The sequence below is a fragment of the Macaca thibetana genome, chromosome 3, assembly GCF_024542745.1.
Source record: "Macaca thibetana thibetana isolate TM-01 chromosome 3, ASM2454274v1, whole genome shotgun sequence".
In the NCBI taxonomy this organism is placed as follows: Eukaryota; Metazoa; Chordata; class Mammalia; order Primates; family Cercopithecidae; genus Macaca; species Macaca thibetana.
The window spans coordinates 162,505,644-162,526,312 of record NC_065580.1 but is presented as its reverse complement, the minus strand read 5'-3'; the positions used below and the strand labels follow the sequence as shown (position 1 = coordinate 162,526,312).

The following is a 20,669-nucleotide window of genomic DNA, read 5'->3' as shown; positions in this document are numbered from 1 at the left end:
ACAAGAGGTTACATTTCCGTTGTTTTCAGCCACTGATTTTTGTGGTCATTGGTTATGGCAGCCACAGGAAATAAGATAATCACCCACTTAATTTTCCTAGGAAAGCTGTGTTTTGAAAGTCCTCTTGAAGCCTGGGTTCCTCTCTCTGCATCTCCCAGGTTTCTCTCAAAGCTTGTGGACTCTCCATTCCTCACATTAACTCAGGCCTTTCATTGCCAAGTGACCCTGAGCCCCGCCTTCCCGGGTGCTGGGGGAGCCTTCCTGACCCACTGGAAGTGGACCTACTCATCTCCTTGATGTGAAACTGCATGAGGGGGCCTGTGTCTGAGGATTGTCTGGTGTGAGGGGAGAGACACCACGTGGGGAGAGAGGAGTGAATGAGCAGGCCGGGGCATGAGGGGGCCGTGACAGGAACCTGGCCTTCCATTCTGTGGAAGCCTGAGACAAGCAGCAACTTCTCTCATTCCTTCTCTCTATGAGAACACAGGAACTGGGACACTCAGCTTACTACCCTAATTCGCTGAGCCTCGGAAGAAAAGCAGCTTAGATTTTTAATCCCATCCAAGGTGGAGTCCCTCCTGCTCCCGCTGCCTTGTTCTCACCCCCTTTCGGGATGTGCGAGGCCATCAGAAGGCGTCAATTGCTCCACTGATTCCCCTAATTGTCCCTTTCTCCCCACTCCTGGGGAGGCCCCAGTGGTGACCTCATCCACCTTCAGAGGCAGGTGCTGGAGGAGGAAAGGATGTGGGAGTTCAAGCTGGCTGCAGAGGCCCAAGAGCCCAGATGGTATCCTTCCAGCTAACTGGAGAGGCATTCCTCCTACAGGGCAGCCACTGCCCCACTCCAGGGCCCCTGGCTCAGCTAGGGAAGCGGGGCTGGGTTTCATCCCCTGCTCACCCACCTAAGCCCAGTGCTGGACTCAGTGCAGAACCTGCCTAGCCATCTCCAGCAGTGGCATAAGGCCTAAAATCAAAACCAATGTTATGTGCTGCCTTGACATGTGGTAAAATGTGGAGGACCTCAAGTGGCCTAACTGCAAACTCCCCTCCCGCCTCTGCTCCCATAAATAGAGTCTCCCTGCTGGGCAACCCTTCTTATCCCAGGGACCAGATACCACCCTTGTTTATTCCCAAGTAGCAGGCTTCAGTTCCCTACCAGTCTACGGAATTATTTAACAACCTCCTGCAGAAACCAGGGGCCACTCCACCCTCTGTATTAGTCTGTTCTCACACTGCTAATAAAGACATACCCAAGACTGGGTAATTTATAAAGAAAAGAAGTTTAATTGATTCACAGTTCCATGTGGCTGGGGAGGCCTGAGAAAACTTACAATCATGGTGGAAGGGGAAGCAAACATGTCCTTCTTCACATGGCGGCAGGAAGGAGAAGTGCTGAGCAAAAGGGGGAAAAGCCCCTTATAAAACCATCAGATTTCGTGAGAACTCACTCACTATCACAAGAACAGCATGGAGGTAACCCCCACATGATTCAATCACCTCCCACTGGGTCCTTCCCACGAGTCGTGGGGACTATGGGAATCACAATTCAAGATGAGATGTGGGTGGGGTCATGGCCAAATCATATCACTCTTGTTACTACCAAGCCTGCTGTCCACCACCCCTGCTGTTCACTCAGCTCTTGAGCACCACCCCATGTGGCCCTGCATGGCCTGCAGTGGCCCTTCCCTGGGCTATGAGTATATGTGACTGACACATTGCCATGGGTCTCACCTATCCAGGCTTGGGTGTTGTGAGTCCCAGCCCTAGAGTGGGACTCCTTCCCTCACCAATGGGGTGAACAGAAGGTGATAAAAAGGTCTGAGTCCAGGGATACCTAGGGGGTGGAATCCCTTCTCCATGCATAGCATGAGTGATCGCAGGCCTGAAACCAGAAGGGACTTAGGTCTGGGGGAGAGATTATTTTCCAGGGGCTGAAAGGAGGGTACAGTTATTCTTGGAATAGGGGAGGGGGCTAAGCAGGTTCCTGCCCAAAGGAAGGGAGAAGGGGGTCCTAGCAACTTCTCAGAGATTCAGAGCTGTGACTCCAGGGCCTTTGTTCAGAGGAGCTGCCTTGCAAGGAACTTCTAGAAAAATGTATCCCTTTCTCAGCATCCATCCTCCCATTTCATAGTTGTGCCCACAATGGGTCCTGTCACCCTGAACTTGATGGCTGAATGGAAGCGTAACCTCCCAAGGGCATCTAAAGGCACTCAGAGTCCCCCACCCAGCCCCAACAGGGACCTGCCTGGCTGCGCGGTCCTCAGGCTGCCCGGTCCTCAGGGTTCCCCGCGCCTTGAGCAACATCCTCAAAATGACCACCAGGGGACAGCAGCACCCAGACTGTCTTCCACTGCACCAGCAGATCAACAAATTCCAGTACCGTGGGGGCATATCTGGGATACTTGGCGACCGCTTGACTGACCTCAGGTAAACAGACAGACCAATGTGCTTGAGGGGCCAACTGCTTTAAATCTCCTGACTCGTTTTTTGTATGAAGATTGGCTTTATGTGTCCAATGATTCTGTTTACTCAAAGACTTTACCAGAAGCCGGGTGCAGTGGCTCATGCCTGTAACCCCAGCGCTTTGGGAGGCCAAGGTGAGAGGATCGTTGGAGCCCAGACGCTGGAGACCAGCCTGGGCAACATAGTGAGACCCCATCTCTACAAAAAAAATTAAAAATTAGCTGGGCGCCGGGCATGGTGGCTCAGGCCTGTCATCCCAGAACTTTGGGAGGCTGAGGCAGATGGATCACCTGAGGACAGGGGTTTGAGACCAGCCTGGCCAGCAGGGTGAAACCCTGTTTCTACTAAAAATACAAAAATGAGCTGGGCGTGGCGGCGGGCACCTGTAATCCCAGCTACTTGGGAGGCTGAGACAGGAGGATTGGTTGAATCTGGGAGGCAGAGGTTGCAGCGAGCCGAGATTGCGCCACTGCACTCCAGCCTGGGCCACAGAGTAAAACTCGGTCCCCCCCACAAAAAAATTAGCCAGGCATGGTGGTTTGTGTCTGTAGTCCCAGCTACTCAGGAGGCTGAGGTGGGAGGATGGCTTGAGTCTGGGAGGTCTAGGATGCACTGAGCTATGATTGCACCACTGTACTCCAGCCTGGGTAACAGAGCCAGACCCTACCTCAAAAAAAAAAAAAAAAAAAAAAAAAAAGAAAAAAGAAAAAGAAAAAGAAAAAGAAAAAGAAAAGTACCAGTCCCTATCTACCCATTGATAGCTTTATGTCCATTTCTTCTGTCTTCAAGCACTGGTAGCCTTTACTTATCTCTCCTCGCCTGATCTAGTGTAAACATCTCATTTGCGCCCACAGAGAAGTCATACACCGATGTGGATTTTAGACAGGGCACACTCTCAAGACAGCCACATGCATTATTCTGTGCTCACACAGCCTGGCCTGGAGATGCAAAGATTATGGAATCCAGAATCTGAATGAGAGGGTCAGATGAATGGGATGTTCTCACCGGGTCAGGTGAGGACAGCCTGATACAGTCTTTCATCATGAGGCTGAGACCTCTGGGTCCCTTGGCCCCAGGACCACACTCGAAGACATGCCTGTTCCTGCACCATGGCTGGGCAGAGTTCCTTCCTTCCTTCCTTCCTTCCTTCCTTCCTTCCTTCCTTCCTTCCTTCCTTCCTTCCTTCCTTCCTTCCTTCTTTCCCTCCTTCCTTCCTTCCTTCCTTCCTTCCTTCCTTCCTTACCTCCCTCCTTCCCTCCTTCCTTCCTTCCTTCCCTCCTTCTTTCCTTCCTTCTTTCCTTCCTTCCTTCCTTACCTCCCTCCTTCCCTCCTTCCTTCCTTCCTTCCCTCCTTCTTTCCTTCCTTCTTTCTTCTTTCCTTCTTTCCTTCCTTCCTTCCTTCCTTCCTTCCTTCCTTCCTTCCTTCCTTCCTTCCTTCCTTCCTTCCTTCCTTCCTTTCTTTTTTTTAGATGGAGTCTCGCTCTGTTGCCCAGGCTGGAGTGCAGTGGCACACTCTTGGCTCACTACAACCTCTGCCTCCCAGGTTCAAGCGATTCTCCCACCTCAGGCTCCCGAGTAGCTAGGATTACAGGTGCCCGCCACCACAGCTAGCTAATTTTTGTATTTTTAGTAGAAACAGGGTTTCGCCATGTTGGCCAGGCTGGTCTCAAACTCCTGACCTCAGGTGATCCGCCCACCTCAGCCTCCCAAAGTGTTGGGATTACAAGGGTGAGCCACCACGCCCGACCCCTGAGTATGTTTACGGGTCTCTCAGGTGTGGCGTGGGCCTGCCTGGGGGCTATTCTTCCTCTGTAAAGCACAGGCAGTTAATCAGTGGTCTCTGAGCAGAATCCAGCTCAAGGTTATATTTTGTTTGACCCACTCAAGTTTTAAAAAGTAAATTAGTTGACAACGTGCAAACTTTATAAGAGTTCAAAGCTTTTCCAACAACATCGAGAAGTTCGTCCAGATGGTGCCCACATTCCCTGCTCCATCTAGATGGTGCCCACAGTCCCTGCTGTGTCTAGACGGTGCCCACATTCCCCACTGTGTCTAGACGGTGCCCACATTCCCTGCTCTGTCTAGATGGTGCCCAGATGGTGCCCACATTCCCTGCTGTGTCTGGATGGTGCCCACATTCCCTGCTCTGTCTAGACGGTGCCCACATTCCCTGCTCTGTCTGGACGATGCCCACATTCCCTGCTCCGTCCGGATGGTGCCCACATTCCCTGCTCCATCTGGATTGTGCCCACATTCACTGCTGGCTGCAAATGCCAGGAGTTGACAGCAGCCTCCCCTTTACAAGGCAGGAGGGTGCTACAGTTCGCCATTGTCTCCCCCTAGGGCTTCACTTGCTTTCTAACTGCAGGCATCAGAGGGACCCACATCTCTCTGTTCTGACATGCTGTGTGTTGATGGCAGAGTTTAATTATCCATATGCAATCTTACTTTCCTTATTCCCAAGTCCATGGGGCTGCCTTATCAAAGCATTGCAAGACTGATAACCGTCTTCCAGAAGTATCATAGTGATATTAAGAACACACATCACAGATCATAGTAAACGGCTTTAATTTTTTAATGAAATCTCAATACTGCAGAAAGCATTGTTGTCCTAGCTAATGAATGCATAGAGTATTGCTTGCAAAATAATAATTGAGATTCTATTTTTAAAGAGCTTAGAACAGTACACGGTGCATAGCAAAGACTGTGTATGCGAAGCTGAATTTTAAAATATGGTAACAAGTGTCTGAAAATATGTGGTTCAATTTGTCTCCCGGTTACTTTTCCCTCTCCCCCTTTAAAATGAAGTGGAAGGGGAGGGAGGAAGAGATAAGAGGTTTGTGAGTGAAGACAAGGGCCCTTTAAGACCTGGGAAGACTAAAGCCACAGGGATCTCCCTCTGCCTTAAAAGGCACAGGAATCTTAGTGGGGAAAATGAAGTGGTGATAAAAAGCCAGTCCGTGTGCCTGGAATATCCAAGTCAGTGCACGCCAGGGATCACACTGCAGGTCACGTGCACTCTGGGTCTCTCTCTGCAAACCTGCCCTGCCTCAGTCCGGAAATATACAACTGCCTAAGAAGGGTCTGGCTCACACAGGGGCCGTGAGACACAGCAGGCAGTCCGGCTGCCACTGGTCATGAACCCTGGACACGGTAGGCAAGATGTAGTGTCCATATGCATTATTCGGGTGGGGCAAAGATCACAGCGCTCTCTGGACTTTCAGACCCAAAGAACCACTCATCTCAAAGACTGTGGTAACTCAGGGGCTGAGCCATGCCAGTGTTCATTATGTGAAACAAGGACTAGAACCTCACAAGACCAAGTCTGTCCATTTGAGGATGGCCAAAGATGCACACGTCCTGCTTTTATCTTATGTGCAGATTTAAAAAAAAAAAAAATTTCCTTTAAATATTCCATACTCTTCAGGAATGCCCAGGCAGCTGAGCTTTCAGGATGTCACATTGCAGAGGACTCCGATGCTACAGATGGCAGCTGGAGACCCTCTCAAGGCAGGTGGCAGAGCGGAGTCCCTCTCTATCTGCTGGGGCGGCCCCTCCAGGTGCCCCGCTGGAAAGCAGAGCAGCTCCATCTCTGGGTGGGTGAGAGGTGCTGCATGAGCTCACTATAGTATTCCAATACTGTATGGCAGTAGGCTGCCAGAGTATCCCAAGCTGGGTGGCTTCAACAACAGATACTCACTGACTCATAGTTCTGGAGGCCAGAAGTCTGAATTCAAGCAGGGCTGTGCCTCCTCCTCCGAAACCTGTTGGGGAGGAGCCTTCGTGGCTTCTTCCTGGCTTCTTGGGATGGGAATGTGCATCCATCCTTGGCCTTCCTTGGTTTGCGGCTGTGTCACCGCACCCTCTGCCTCTGTCACGGCATGGTGTCCTCCCTATGCGTCTGTGTCCGAATTTCTCTCTTCTAATAAGGACTCCAGTCATATCGGATGAGGGCCCACCCCAATGACCTCACCTCAACTAGATCATCCGCAAAGACCCTATTTCCCAATTAGGTCACATCGAAGGTACCTGTCTTTTTGGGGGTACAATTCAACTCACAAAACCAGCCCATCACCTCAAAAGGGCCTACCACCCCAGCGCCATGTATCCCTCTCTGCCCACAGCCGCTCCTTCCCCTGGCTCTCGGGGAGTGGGGACACCTCTCCCCACTCCCACAGTGACCGAGCACCTTCCCCTTGGTATGCATTCTGAAGGAGGCATTTTTTTCTCCTCCATCTCAGGCCTGTAGGAAGCAAGTTCTTTCTAGATTGAGGTGTGTGCGTGTGTGTGTGTATCTATGTATATGAGTGTATGTGTCTGTGTGTTTTTGGGGAGACGTGTGCAGGGTGGGTGCAAGGGAGGAGTGGGAGGCAGACGGGCAGGAGGAAGATAGAGCCACAGGAGTGAGCACAGAAGTGACAAGGGCAGAATCGGTGTGTGCTTGTGACAAGTATGGGAATGTCATCCCTTTAGGTTCAGTCCTATAAGGCAGGTGTATCAGTAAGGGCACTGATTCTGCGATCTTAACAGAGATCAGAATAACAGTGGCTTAAGGAAGAGTGGAGTGGATTTCTCTCTCCTGTACATCTGGCCTGGTGGGTGGTAAGGAGGATTTACATCACCCAGGCCCAGATGTGTATGGCTCTTTGAGTGCCCCATTCTTTCCTAGACTCAGAGCTGCTCTCCACCTCCTCCACATCCAGCCACTGGGAAGCAGGACAAGGGAAGTGAAGAGTATGTTCTTTTCTTTCCAAGGATTACTTGGACATTGCAGTCTTCACTTCCATGCCTACTGGCCAGGGCTTAGTCACACAACCTTGCTAGCTGCAAGGGAGTCTGGGAAATGCAGCTGCTATTCTCAGAGGCCATGTCCTCAGGGATTCTGCTAAATTTAGCAAGGCAGGGACAGATATGGGGGGACCACTGACAGTCTATCACAGAAGAATGTGATTTTAGAGAAACAGTGAAACTGTGTCATTAACCCACCCCTCATGCCTTACAATAACCAAAGAGAAATCCAGTGGTATCTGCCACAATAAAGAGTATGAGAGGAATGTGATTAGAAAATCAGGTTGCCAGGCAGGATGTGTCCAGTTTGAGCCAGTGATGGTGTTCATGGGGAAGGCTTTGTCTCAGGAAGTTGTGTATTGGGTTGTTCTACGGCCAGATGGTTTTCAACAACATAGCATGCTCTATAGCTCTCCAAGACCCGGGACTGGACGTAGGCCTTGTCCTTCTTTTGCCAGGCGTCGGACTCGATGTAGACGTTGAATGGGTCGTTAGAGTGTTCCAGCTTCTTGGAGCGGATGTAGCTCAGCATGATACCCAGGGTGAAGAAGCCGAAAAACCCCAGCACCATGAGGACGTAGAGGGCCTCCAGCTTGCCGTCATCACTGCGAGGGGACCTGCGGGCCAGGCCCGACATGTTGCTGCCCTGCTGAACTGTCTCCTGCCACAGCTTGGTCAGAAAGGGCGTCACCGCTGTGGTGTTAGACAAGATCATCCTGGGCATTAAGGTTCCGCTGCTGGAGCTCCAACTTCCCAGGCACACCTCTTAAAGGAAAAATGCAACCCCAAATCAAAAAGTACGTATTGGCCAAAACCCACACTTACACACACACATGTACACAATTTTAAAATCTCAGGTGAGAGGGGTGAGCTGATACGCTCCCCAGCCCATGGTGCGTGCCATCTTGGGTCTGTGCAATGCCTTCTCTTAATTGATGAATGGATACATTGATTCCCTTCTATTTCCATCTACCACCCCCAATCTCCACCCCTATAGGTGACCATCAGAAGGGGCTTCTTTAACATGCATTGCTGCATATTGTGGCATATGGGGTCACATGTGCATTTTGGTTTACCTAAATGGTATCTGGTCATCCAACTAATTCAGTCTCCTTCCTTTTCCTCACGACTGTGTTTTTGTGGCTCACTTGTGGCACTGGGTGTGTGCATTCCTTTACTTCCAATGGTTGTATACAACCCATTGTGAACACCCACTTCTTTTCTCTGCCTTCTCCCCTAGAGATGGACACTGCTGTGGCTGCTAACTCCATAAACAAGGGGGAGACAAACATCCCCATCCTTGACCTTCTGTGCACCTAAAAAAAATCACGCATCTCATACAACTAGTTCATGAGGGCTTATGCATGACCAGTCAGGCTGGGGTGCTGCCAGGGCGCCCTTGGAGATACCATGCAATAAGTGTTCTGTTTCACCACAGAGCATCTCTCTACGAACAGTTACATTCATCTGAATGAAAAATCCACGCTATCACATGGTGGACTTCGGAATGTCTAGGGAGATTTCACAGAGAGCTCCCCTCAAAGAGGCCAGTGTTGCAACTTGTGCTATATTTTTCCCTCCCTGCCCACACATACGCACACACGTACACAATCTTAAAACCTCAGGTGAGAGAGGTGAGCTGACGTGTTCTCTAGTCCATGGTGTGTGCCGTCTTGGGTCTACACGATGCCCTCTCTTGATTGAGCAATGGTACATGGATTGCCTTTTATTTCCATTCACCGCTTGCTGGCTATGCAGAAAGTGACATTTTCCCTATCATTTAATCTTGATATCACTGTCCTTGTATATTCAGAGTGGGCCTGGGAATTGGAAAAATTGTCTCCAAGTAGCTGTGAGATTCTGTCAGGGGGTTGGTTTGCTGTGGAAACCCCATCTAGGTGACCTTGAGATCATTGGTAAGCTAAAAAACAGGTCAGTTATTTATTTGTTTGTTTATTTAGGTTTGAGCAAATGCCGGCTTCTACCTCCCGTTCCTGCTGGGCAACAAAAGCCCAGAGGCCAAGTTGTTGATGTCACACTCCAAACTCGAGCCAGAGGGGGCAGCTGGGAGCTTATCACACGTACGTGCTCCCACTCAGTTCTTTCTTTTTCTGTTTTGTTGAGACAGGGTCTCACTCTGTCACCCAGGCTGGAGTGCAGTGGCATGATCTCAGCTCACTGCAGCCTCAACCTCCTGGGCTCAGATGATCCTCCTACCTCGCCCTCCAGAGTAGATGGGACTATAGGTATGCACCACCATGCCTGGCTAACTTTTGTATTTTTTGCAGAGGTGAGGCTGCAATGTTGCCTATGTTGCCAAGGCTGGTCTTGAACTCCTGAGCTTACAGGATCTGCCCACCTCAGCCTCCCAAATTGCTGGGATTATAGGCATGAGCCACCCTGCCTGTCCCCTACTCACTTCTTAGGAGCTTAAAGTAGCTAAGTAGAACATGGCCTGGAGTAGAACATGGCCTCGGGGGTACTGTTGTGACTACAGGTGACGGATGTGGGTGTGTTTGGGAAGACAGTTTATGGCCAGAATCACTATGGAAAGACAAATTCCAACACTTGCCAGGATGATTCTGTCTTTCCCAGCCAGAATGGGGACTGCGACATCGAACATCATCTTGTGTAGGACAAATAACCTCAGAAACCTGGCTTCTCTCCAGCTTAGACCCAGAGCTATTTTTTTCATTGAATTGGCTTAATTGTAAAACATACCCTGAACCCAGCACCAGGTGAAGATATCTGGTACCTTTCCCAGGTCCCTCTTCCTCTACCCATCTCTGAACTGTGGCTGTGTCTCAGAGTTCTGTTACCTGCTCTCTTCTCTTCCCACTCTCCTCTGTTCCGGGGTGACCGCACCTGCTCCAGGCTCACCTGCATGGCCATGACCCAGGGCTCTCTTTAAGCTCCAGAGCCATGTGTCCAAAGACCTGTTAAGGAGACGGCTCCCTTTGGCCATCCCCAGGCTCCTTAAAGTTAACACCCCACCCTGTCCTGTCAGAGACTGGCCCCTTCCTCAGTAAGTTGAGTGGCAACACCAGTCACCCCTAAACCTGCATCCCTCTCACTGATGACGGCAATCTCATCACAGCACTTCCCATCTTGAAGGCCTTCCTCGGCTCCTCCCCGCCTTCAAGGTGAAACTCCTGGTCTGCCTGGATACAGGCCCTAAATTTGAGAGTCTCTGCATCCCTCTCACAGTTGCCACTGTGCCCTGACCCTATGCTCTATAGTCCCTGCTGGCCCCAGAGCCTCCACACATTGTGCATCTCCAGCTCAGACTGCACCTTCTTCTTGGCCCATGAAACTTCTCAGCAATGCCTACTCATGCTTAAAATTCAGCCCAGTTCTCACCTCCTTCCTGAAGCCTGCTCTGATGCATGGAGCTGGGTCATCACTGTGCACACCATGACCCCTGCTAACCTCATCATGGTCAGGATCTCCAGGCCCCTTATCCCATGCCTGCCCTGCCCATCCAGCCCAGTGCTGGGCACACAGCAATACAGGAGCTCCCCTGAGTGTTTATCAAATAGATGCCACCAGAACTTAATACCTTTTGACCAGTGGGGCTTGACTCTTTATAACCTGCTTACTCCAGTGAACAAATGCCAATGAGCTGGCTCCAAAGCTTTAACTGACTCCCTTTTCCAGAAGGGCAGTCATCTTCTACCCTGAACTACAGTCTCAGAAGGCAGGAGTGAGGAGCGGAAACAGCTCAGATTTGGGGATTCCATTGCTACCCCAGGTTTGGATTCTAGCTTTGCTACTTCCCGGCCACACGATCCTGGATAGGTTCCTTAGAATTGCTCAGTCAAGTTTTTTTTTTTTCTTTCCAAAGTAGCGAGAAATACCGCTAACATATGCAGGCTGTTGAACCACTGAGCAGGTGTGTAGAGTGGCTGACAGCATGTGACATGTGGCAGGTGCACACTCAGTGGTCCTGGGTAGGAGTTTATTGGTTTTTCTACCTTGTTAAGAAATTGCAGCCCAAGGATTTGGGACTTTGAGGGTTTAGACTTGGCTTTCCTGTGGCTGACCATGGCGGCTCTCTTCCCTACTTTGTGGAGAGATCAGACATGAATGAGAATCAAAGATTGTTTGTGGCCTTTCCTGGTTTCTAGGCTTTTGAGTCTGTTCAGAGATCTGTCAGGAGTCAAGCTGCCTGGGCTCAAGGGACTCAGGTACTTGTTCTTGTACAAAACTAGCATTTAGCCCCATCCTAATCATCGGGGTAGGCAGGAATTGTTTGGTAACAGATCCGAACTGAACGCTCAACCACTTCTTTTTCAATGACCCGAAACCACTTACAAATGCATAAAACCCTGCCCCAGAAAACAGACAGACCTGGACCTGATACTAAGCTGTAATTTCCAAAAACCCAGAGTGATCACAACTGGCAAATAATTCTGCCACCAATTACTGTTAGAGAGTCTTTACCACTTCATGACCATGTGAGGGTAGAATTGTGGCAGGCAACATTTGAAGATCCACATGTTAATTGGCTTAAAACTGATAAATCCATACAGCAAAGTAAGAGTAATGTCTGCAATTAATTCATAATAATGAGTTCACCGAGAAGGCTTGTTACTTAGAACCAGACGGACTTTCCTATGGCCAAAGAAACAACTGGAAACATCTGCTTTGAAAAACTCCCAAGCCCAAACCATCCTCAGCCTTGTTCTTTAGAATGCTTTAGAATGACCTTGTTAAAATGCAGATTGCTCCTGTAATCCCAGCACTTTGGGAGGCCGAAGCAGGTGGATCACTTGATGTCAGGAGTTTGAGACCAGCCTGGCCAACATGGTAAAACCCCGTCTCTACTAAAACTACAAAAATAAGCCAGGCGTGGTGGTGGGCACCTGTACTTCCAGCTACTTGGGAGGCTGAGGCAGGAGAATCACTCGAACCCAGGAGGCGGAGGTTGCAGTGAGCCAAGATTGTGCCATTGCACTCCTGCCTGGGTGACAGAGTGAGACTCCGTCTCAAAAAAAAAATGCAGATTGCTGGGCTTTACTTACAGAGTTTCTGATTCAGTAGAACTGGAGCAGGCCTGGGAATCTGCATTCCTAACACATGCCTACATGGTGCTAATGCTTCTGGTCTGGAGGCCTTGCGTGGTGATCTATTGGAATCACTGGGGGAGCCTTTAGAACCTTTAGAAAATATGGTTCCTGGATCTCACCTCCAGAGATGTTAATGTCATTGGTCTGGGTTCCTGCCTGCTTCAGAGACTTTTTAGAAACCTCCCAAATGACCCTAATTTGTAGCCAAGATTGAGAACCACTGGGCTGTGGTGTGGGACCCTAGGAAACTGACAAATCAACTTTTTGTGCTGCTGGGTACCTGGAAGAATTTTGCAAGGATGTAAAAATATGATTTCACTGACTATTTTTCAAACCTTGTTTGTTTTTTACATTTTTTTCTTTTTTTTTTTTTTTTTTTTTTTGGCATCGTTTGCCTCTGATACAGTCTGAAGAGAAATGGCAGAAACTCTCCAGTCTTCAGTGTAACCTCAGCTGTCCCCACTCTCTTGCACGCTGGTGCCTTCAATTACAATTCACCTGTCAGAGCTTAAGTCAAGCTAATTAACTGCCTTTCAAATAACAACCCTATATTTTTAAAGAATTTTTAAAAACTTTACATGTAATTTATTGCATTGCTTTTGCTAAATGTCCTCCATACCCCCAATGCCTGCAGGCTGGGTCGCCAGGGTATTTTTGTGTAATGAGTCTCAAAATGAGTTGGGCAATGTCTTCTTAATAGTCGGCATGGTGTAAATGACAGTCTGGATCTGCATGTCATTTGGGATTTTATATCAGATTCTCTAGGTTCAGTTCTATTATACATGATGCCGAAGCACCTACATGCCCTGTGGCTGCACTTTCAGATGGTTGGACTCAAACAGAGTGGGAGAGCAACTGATCCAACAATCTTAATTTTCAGAAAACGGGGCTCCTTAAAGATGAGATGGCTTGCCAAAAGCAATCTCTCCTATCAGAAATACATATCCTCAGCAAATTAACGCAGGAGCAGAAAACCAAACACCGCATATTCTCACTTAAATTAAGTGGGAGCTGAACAATGAGAACACATGGACAGAGGGAGGGGAACAACACTCACTGGGGCTTGTCGGGGGAAGGTGGGTGGGGAAGAGCAATAGGGAAAAGAACTAATGTGTGCTGGGCTAGATACCCAGGTGATGGGTTGACAGGTGCCACAAACCATCGTGGCACGTGTTTATGTCTGTAACAAACCTGCACATCCTGCACTTGTACCCTGGAACTTAAAAAAATAAATACAGGCCGGGCGCGGTGGCTCAAGCCTGTAATCCCAGCACTTTGGGAGGCCGAGACGGGCGGATCACGAGGTCAGGAGATCGAGACCATCCTGGCTAACACGGTGAAACCCCCGTCTCTACTAAAAAATACAAAAAACTAGCCGGGCGCGGTGGCGGGCGCCTGTAGTCCCAACTACTCGGGAGGCTGAGGCAGGAGAATGGCGTGAACCCGGGAGGCGGAGCTTGCAGTGAGCTGAGATCCGGCCACTGCACTCCAGCCTGGGCGGCAGAGCGAGACTCCGTCTCAAATAAATAAATAAATAAATAAATACAAACTAAAACAACCAACCAAAAATCATCTAAAATGTCATCTCTTAGCTATTGACTCACATTTTATTAGTATAGAAAAGAGCAATTCCCAGGACCTTGTACAGAGGAAGCAGGCTCAAAATAGCTGAGGAATAGGCCACTTTCATCAGGTAGCATTGGATCCAGCCAAATGGGGGTTGGCTTCCCACCTGAGCATGCCATCAGAAGTCATCCCTGTTCCTGTCCCCTCAGCTTTTTGTAGCTTGCACAGTCAGTAAAGGAATGGGGGAGGCAGAAATGGTAGGAGCCGGAGATGTTCAAAATCCATCTGATGCTCGGCCTGTGCTGAATATTCTCAAACGGTGGTCTCATTGGGCCCAGAAAGTGGGGTGGATTCCTAGTCATTTCTGCTGCTACCTCGATGTGAGATATGAATGCTGCCCCTAATCAAGGGTAGTGCTTTTTTTTTTTTTCCTTAAAAGCTCAGACCCAGAGCTGCTGGTCTACTGGAAATCACTCAGGACACAGGGCTCTGGGCAGCTGCGCTGAGCGAGACACCTGCAAATGGAGACCAACGGGGCCTCCAGCACCCTGAAGTTCCATAAGGCCCCCAGCTGAACCCAGGGGAGAAGAGGGCAGTGGGTGGCTCCTCCTCCGGGCACACACCACCTCTTCTGACTTCTCCCACGTGCTCTGGCTGTGTCGCCTATCAGCACTGATAACAGCCTGGAAGCTTTCAGAACAGAAGCTTTCCCATCATGGGAAACTCTCATTCTTTCTTTCTTTTTTTAATTTTCCAAAGCCTTTATTTCTAAGACCAATTGTGGCCTGCCCGTGCATAAACTGGGCAGGCTGTAGACAGCAGGCTTCCCCAGTAAATACTGCAGCCTTCCTCCCAATATTGAGCCCTGTCCCACTGATCCTGCAGGGGACATGAGTAGGGCATTTGTTCATGGGGAGGCCACAAGTTTGGGCCTCTCATCACTGTGACCTCAGACCCCTGTTGAGTGTGTTGTAAACAGAGGAGCCGTTCTTCAAGCCCCCTGCCCTGAGTGCACCCCTCTCATTCTTTTATTATTATTAGCAAATTCTCCCAGTTCCTGATCATTCTTTCTTAAGCATTAAGTAACTGGGTAAGGTTCTTGTGGCTGACTCCAAGCTTTCTTCTAAAAGGAATAGATTCTAGGGGTGAGTAGGGGAGACAGGAAGGTCGGAGTCAGAGCTCAGAAATCTGGGTTCCAGGTCAATCCTAGATAAACTACAGGGCTCCTTAACTTACTTCCCTAGGTTGACTATGGGTATTTTTATCACGCTTGACAGGACTCCTTAAGCATTTCTTCAAAAGAGCATCGAGTCTTAACATCATCATTTGGTCTCATTTGTTTTAAGAAGCAGAATCAGCATAAAAGCAATGATGGATGAGCCTCATTTTGGTGAACATGATCTTATTGAGCCAAGAATTCTGAGTCAATTGTCCTTGGAACCAACTGTCTATTGTTTTCATCTTTATCACAGCACTATGTCCAAATTCTGGAAACATATCAAACATATCTCCCTCCTAGCTGAAAAGAAGCCACCCAGGGCCACCAGATGCTTCCAGGCACTTGGCCGGCTCTGTCTGGTCTTCTATCCTTCCCCTTTCCCCAGCGTCAGTGGGCACTAAGGTGGCCAGGGTCTCTCAAGGAATCAGTATAAAACCGTCCAGAGGCCCAGAATCAGACTCCTCACTGATCAGAAAATTGTTTCCTGCCACCTCCCAGCAGGACATAGGGTGTGGCTTGAGTCTGGTGCTTTCACGAGGAGCTTCCTAGACCTCTCTATGGGTGATAGAGAGAGAGTCTGGGGTGTGAAGAATGGAAATATAAACACTGAATACTCAGGGAGTCGGGCCAGCAAGCTGGTGAGGAGACTCCATCAACATGGGCTGGCGTTTGGGGATGGATAATGAATGACAGCTGAAGTCACACATCAGGAGGGAAGGAAGGACTCTCATCTTCAGCAAATGACATAAATCCGGGGAGCCTCAGTTTCCTCACCTGAACAGTGGGAATGATGGAATCTACCTTGAGTATATATCCGAGGTCTTTGCGCAGCATGGAATCAGCCCCTGGCCTTCCTAGCTCTTGCTTTATTTTATTTTATTTTATTTTATTTTATTTTATTTTATTTTAGAGACCAAGTCTCGCTCTATTGCTCAGGCTGGAGTGCAGTGGCGCGATCTTGACTTACTACAACCTCCTCCGCCTCCTGGGTTTAAGTGATTCTCATGCCTCAGCCTCCTGAGTAGTTTGGGTTTACAGGTGCATGGCACCATGCCTGGCTACTTTTTGTATATTTAGTAGAGACAGGGCTTCGCCATGTTGCCCAGGCTCAGCATGACTGTGCTGAAGTGATCTGCCCACCTTGGCCTCCCAAAGTGCTAGGATTACAGGTGTAAGTCACTGTGCCTGGCCTCTTGTTTTATGTTTGCTGTTCTCTCTGTAGGTGAGGCATTCTCATCATATTCCCTTCTTAAAATTCTACTGGTCCTTCAAATGCCAGCTCATATCCACACTGTATCTGACCCTGATCCAGAATCCCCTCCCCTTCTTTGACTCCTTGTATATATCTCTCCTACAGTGCCGGTCATATTCTAACTTCTAATCATTTGTAGACTTGTCTGGGCATTTTCTCCCAGGAGGTCCCAAAGGACAGAGACCATCTTGCTCACCTTTGTTCCCACTCCAGCACCCAGAATATTTCAGTAAGGTTTTCCTGAATTAAGTGGGAATGCAAAGTATTAGATTCAATACCACTACAATGGGAAAGTGAGTGAAGAATTGATAAAGTATACTATGCTCTGGAAATAGATTATTGAGTAATCAAAGCAAAACCTCTTGCAATATAGTATGTTTTTATATATTAAATTTTATATTATTTATATTTATATTATTAATGTATTTTTGTTATTCATTTTGTATATTAAGATTTACAGTATTCATATATATATATATATATCTGCAACCCACCTTATTTCTAAAAAAATTTGGGCAGTCAGTGATCGTTAATAGTAGAGCACAATTTTCTTCCCTCCTTACCACACTCCCGGTAACTCTTAACCTTTTTTCTCTCCTCCTTTTCCATAGTCCTTATCACCTTCCAATAAAATAAAGTTTTCTTAATTATGATGTTGATTGTTCAACGTTTGTCTTTCCCACCAAAATGCAAGCTATTGCAGGCAGGGATCTTTGCGTGGGTTGTTCTTCACTGCATCCCAAGCAGCTAGAACAGAGTCTGGCATATGGTAGGAGCGCAATAAACATTCAGTGAATGCAGGCAGCCATGCATGAACACATGAATAATAAGTGTTCCTTTCAGCTACCAGAAAGCCCGAAACCACACAGAAGCTGTCTCACCCTCAGAGATTTAAGACGACAGCAATGAGGCCCTCTGATGCCCTCTAAGTGAGCTTTATTTCAAAACAATTCATTTTTCCAATAACCTGTCAAAAGCAGGTCCTACCTGAATATCCTTGACTATTTCCTCTGGATACAGATAATGCCGTCCTCCAGTGGATCCTCTGCTCACCTGATGATTGGGTGAAACTGGCCAGAGAAAGCAGAGGGGTTTTGCCGGGTCATTGTAAATACGAGTCACGGCTGAATTTAAGCAACTTTGTGAACTCAGCAAAGTCCCCACCACCTGGACCATAAATGATAGCTATGGTTATTGACAAGATCCTTCTTTAATGGAGTTGGAACCTCCTTCTTAATCTAAATGTGGACTCAAATGAACGGTCAATTCACATAGAGCAATGGACAAATCCGGGGGGCAAAGTATTATGCAATAGATTTGGGCACATGCGCATGTCTCTGCTACCTAGTCAACTTTCTTCTAAAGTTTCCCACTTTTCCCATGACCACAATCAAGATCAGATATCAGTAATGTTCTCCGCGTCCCATGCCCTTTCCGCAGGGAGATGTCAAGGCCCAAGAGCTGGTCCCCCCAAAAAGCTGAAGGTCTTTGAAAAACAATGGGGACTCAGGCCCCGTGAGTGGTTTTGACTTTCTTTTCTTTTGAAAGTTGCATGTCAGTGTTTTCCAAATATTATACAAGAAGGTCCATAACTTAATAATGGAGGAATGTTTTCGTTATTCTATGTTGGTGAGATGCTTTCCTATGCGTTTGTTGTGTAAATAAATGAGAACGGCAGAAGGAAAGGAGGGAAGAGGCTGATCATCCTACCCCGTCTCCCACTCCGGGAGTCTCGGTGCTTCCAGCCTGGAGCGCGCCCGCTGCGCGTCCGGAGACGCAGGTTCCAGGGGCCCCCGGAGTTGCCCGACTAGGCCACTTGCGCCCCGGGAGAGGGCCGCAGAGGTGGGAGCCCCTGACTTACCCGGGTCTGAGATGCGGAGAGCCGGGTGTGGAGCTGAGCGTGCGCCTGCCGAGCGCTGAGGCCACCGACAGCCCAGCCCCGGGGCGGCACCTTCTAAGGGCCTGAGCGCTGCGCGAGGAGCGGGGACAGGCGGGGCCTCCCAGAGCCGCCAGGCGTCCCGCCCCACTCCGCCTACACTCATGGCCCAGCCCAGGGTCCCCCGGGACCACCCCAGACCAGCCCCGGCCCAGCCGGATCCTCCGCACCCTGCACCCCAGACCAGCGCCTCCCCGTGTGAGGAAGCGCTTTGGATCCTGTTGGAGAGGCTCAAGGCCGGCAGAATGTCTGCATTAGGATCGAGAAAGCCGACCCACCGACAGATCTACCTACCTTCCTGCGGGAGTTTGAGGTTGCCAGGGAGGAAGCTACTGCAGCCAGGAGAAAGGCCGTCTGGGAGACGCCCCACCCTCGGACGTGACAGCCTTCAAATGTCTCTGAACATAATCACTCCAAAGACGGCTCAACCTCTGCCCCTCACCACTCCTTTCAGCCTCGTCCCGCACCTCAGCTGTGGCCACACATCTATTCGGCAAACATTTATGAAGCACCTACTTACTGAGTGTGCAGCCCTGAGCTGGGGGTGCAGCTGTGGACTAGACAGGAGGGGGACCGGAGTGGCAGGCAGTAGCTGGAGGCACCCGAGCCTTGGCGCGCACACCCTAATGTCCTTGGGGCTTTTCAGTCTGTGCCGTCCTTTTCCAGGGAGCAAACCGTGCAATGATCCAGGTGACTTCCCAGCAAATTTCATAGCTGTAGCTCACGGGTTTGGCAGGCAAGAGTGAGAAGGGGCAGTCCCCAAGAGACAATCCCATGAACCTTCTGGGGAATGGCGTCCAGGCTCCAGGTTCCTACTCTGCAGGTGGGTCGCAGAAGCAGGTGCCTGACCTAGGGCTAGAAGATATTCTCTAGCGTCACTGCCTCCATGGTCTTCCTTGGCAGATCACTTCTCCCTGGGCTTCGACCTCGGTGTTCTCATGGGGACGAGGGTGATTGGAGGCTCTCTGAGGGGTGTACCGATGTATCCTGTGCACCAGGCAGAACCAGCATTGCCCTGCAGTCTGGGTGCAAAATGAACCCACACAGCCACGTTGTAAAGTCCTGAAATATTCATAGCCTATGACATGAAATTGCACTGTGTGAAATCTATTTATTCTTTTTTTTTTTTTTTTTTTTTTTTTTTTTTGAGATGGAGTCTCGCCCTGTCACCCCAGCTGGAGTGCAATGGCGCAATCTCGGCTCACTGCAATCTCCACCTCCCAGATTTAAGCGATTCTCCTGCCTCAGCCTCCCGAGTTGCTGGGATTACAGGCGCCCACTACCATGCCCCGCTAATTTTTGTTATTTTTAGTAAAGATGGAGTTTTGCTATATTGGCCAGGCTGGTCTCGAGCTCCTGACTTCAGATGATCCACTCGCCTAGGCCTCCCAAAGTGCTGGGATTACAGGCGAAATCCAGACTGAAATTCAGACTGAAATCTATTTATTCTAAGGATCAGAGCTGTAAAAAAATCCTTATGCATGTAAAAGTTCTTTGTATTTTTACTTACAATAACTAGAATCTAAACATGTAAAAATAGAAAAAAAGGTAATTATAGTACATATGATATTATTCTACATAGTAGAATAGTATATGGAGTCCTTAAAATAATGTTTACAAATAATTTATAACAACATGGGGCTGGGCATGGTGGCTCACACCTGTAATCCCAGCACTTTGGGAGGCCAAGGCGGGTAGGTCACCTGAGGTTAGTAGTTCAAGACCAGCCTGGCCAACATGGTGAAACCTGTCTCTACTAAAAACACAAAAATTTAATTGGGCATGATGGTGGGCACCTGTAATTCCAAGTACTTGGGAGGCTGAGGCAAGAGAATCACTTGAACCCGGGATGCAGAGGTTGCAGTGAGCCAAGGTCATGCCATTGCACTCCAGCCTGGGTGACAAGAGTGAAACTCTGACTCAAAACAAACAAACAAAAAACCAACGGGGAAGATCTTTATATTATCATGCTAAGTGAAAAATACAAAAACAGAAAACAAAACAAAACCCCCCACAAAACCCAAGGCCCTAAATTGTAAATATGAGATGCCAGGCAATATTTCAAAAGTCTATAAGGAAGCACGCCACCATGTTAACATTGTCTATTAGTGGTAGGCCTATCGGGGATTTATTATCTTATTTATGCTACTTCATGTTTTCCTTCCCTTTTTGTTTTGCAACAACTCTGTATTAGTCTGTTCTCACACTGTCACAAAGAACTGCCTGAAACTGGGTAGTTTATAAAGAAAAAAGGTTTAATTGATTCACAGTTCAGCATGGCTGAGGAGGCCTCAGGAACTTACAATCATGGCCGAAAGCGAAGCAAACATGTCCTTCTTTACACGGCAGCAGGACAGAGAAGTGCAGAGCAAAGTGGA

At 48.8% G+C, this 20,669-nt stretch overlaps 2 protein-coding genes and 1 non-coding gene across 14 annotated transcripts in view; all 3 read right to left on the bottom strand.

The window, feature by feature from the left end:
* The window catches only part of ATP5PO (ATP synthase peripheral stalk subunit OSCP), a 1,173,690-nt gene that overhangs the window by 530,220 nt on the left and 622,801 nt on the right, over nucleotides 1-20,669 (bottom strand). The window contains exon 1 of one of the 11 annotated variants that reach the window (XM_050784685.1): nucleotides 14,711-14,714. The exons of the other annotated variants lie outside the window; for them this stretch is intronic. The gene's annotated coding sequence lies outside the window, so the exon portion shown is untranslated. Of the gene's footprint in view, nucleotides 1-14,710; nucleotides 14,715-20,669 lie in introns of those variants that run through there. 11 annotated transcript variants of the gene reach the window in all.
* Nucleotides 5,013-20,669, bottom strand: part of KCNE1 (potassium voltage-gated channel subfamily E regulatory subunit 1) — a 65,666-nt gene continuing 50,009 nt past the window's right edge. The window contains exons 1-3 of one of the 2 annotated variants that reach the window (XM_050784700.1): nucleotides 18,217-18,328; nucleotides 17,343-17,425; nucleotides 5,013-8,014 (exon numbers count right to left, since the gene is read on the bottom strand). In XM_050784700.1, coding sequence (XP_050640657.1) covers nucleotides 7,575-7,973 — 399 coding nt within the window. In that variant the 5' untranslated portion in view covers nucleotides 7,974-8,014; nucleotides 17,343-17,425; nucleotides 18,217-18,328 and the 3' untranslated portion in view covers nucleotides 5,013-7,574. Of the gene's footprint in view, nucleotides 8,015-17,342; nucleotides 17,426-18,216; nucleotides 18,329-20,669 lie in introns of those variants that run through there. The other variant, XM_050784701.1, reaches the window with a different exon arrangement.
* LOC126951852 (small nucleolar RNA SNORA11) lies at nucleotides 14,775-14,902 on the bottom strand. Its single transcript, XR_007724698.1, has one exon. It is a non-coding gene; the product is annotated as a small nucleolar RNA SNORA11 (small nucleolar RNA).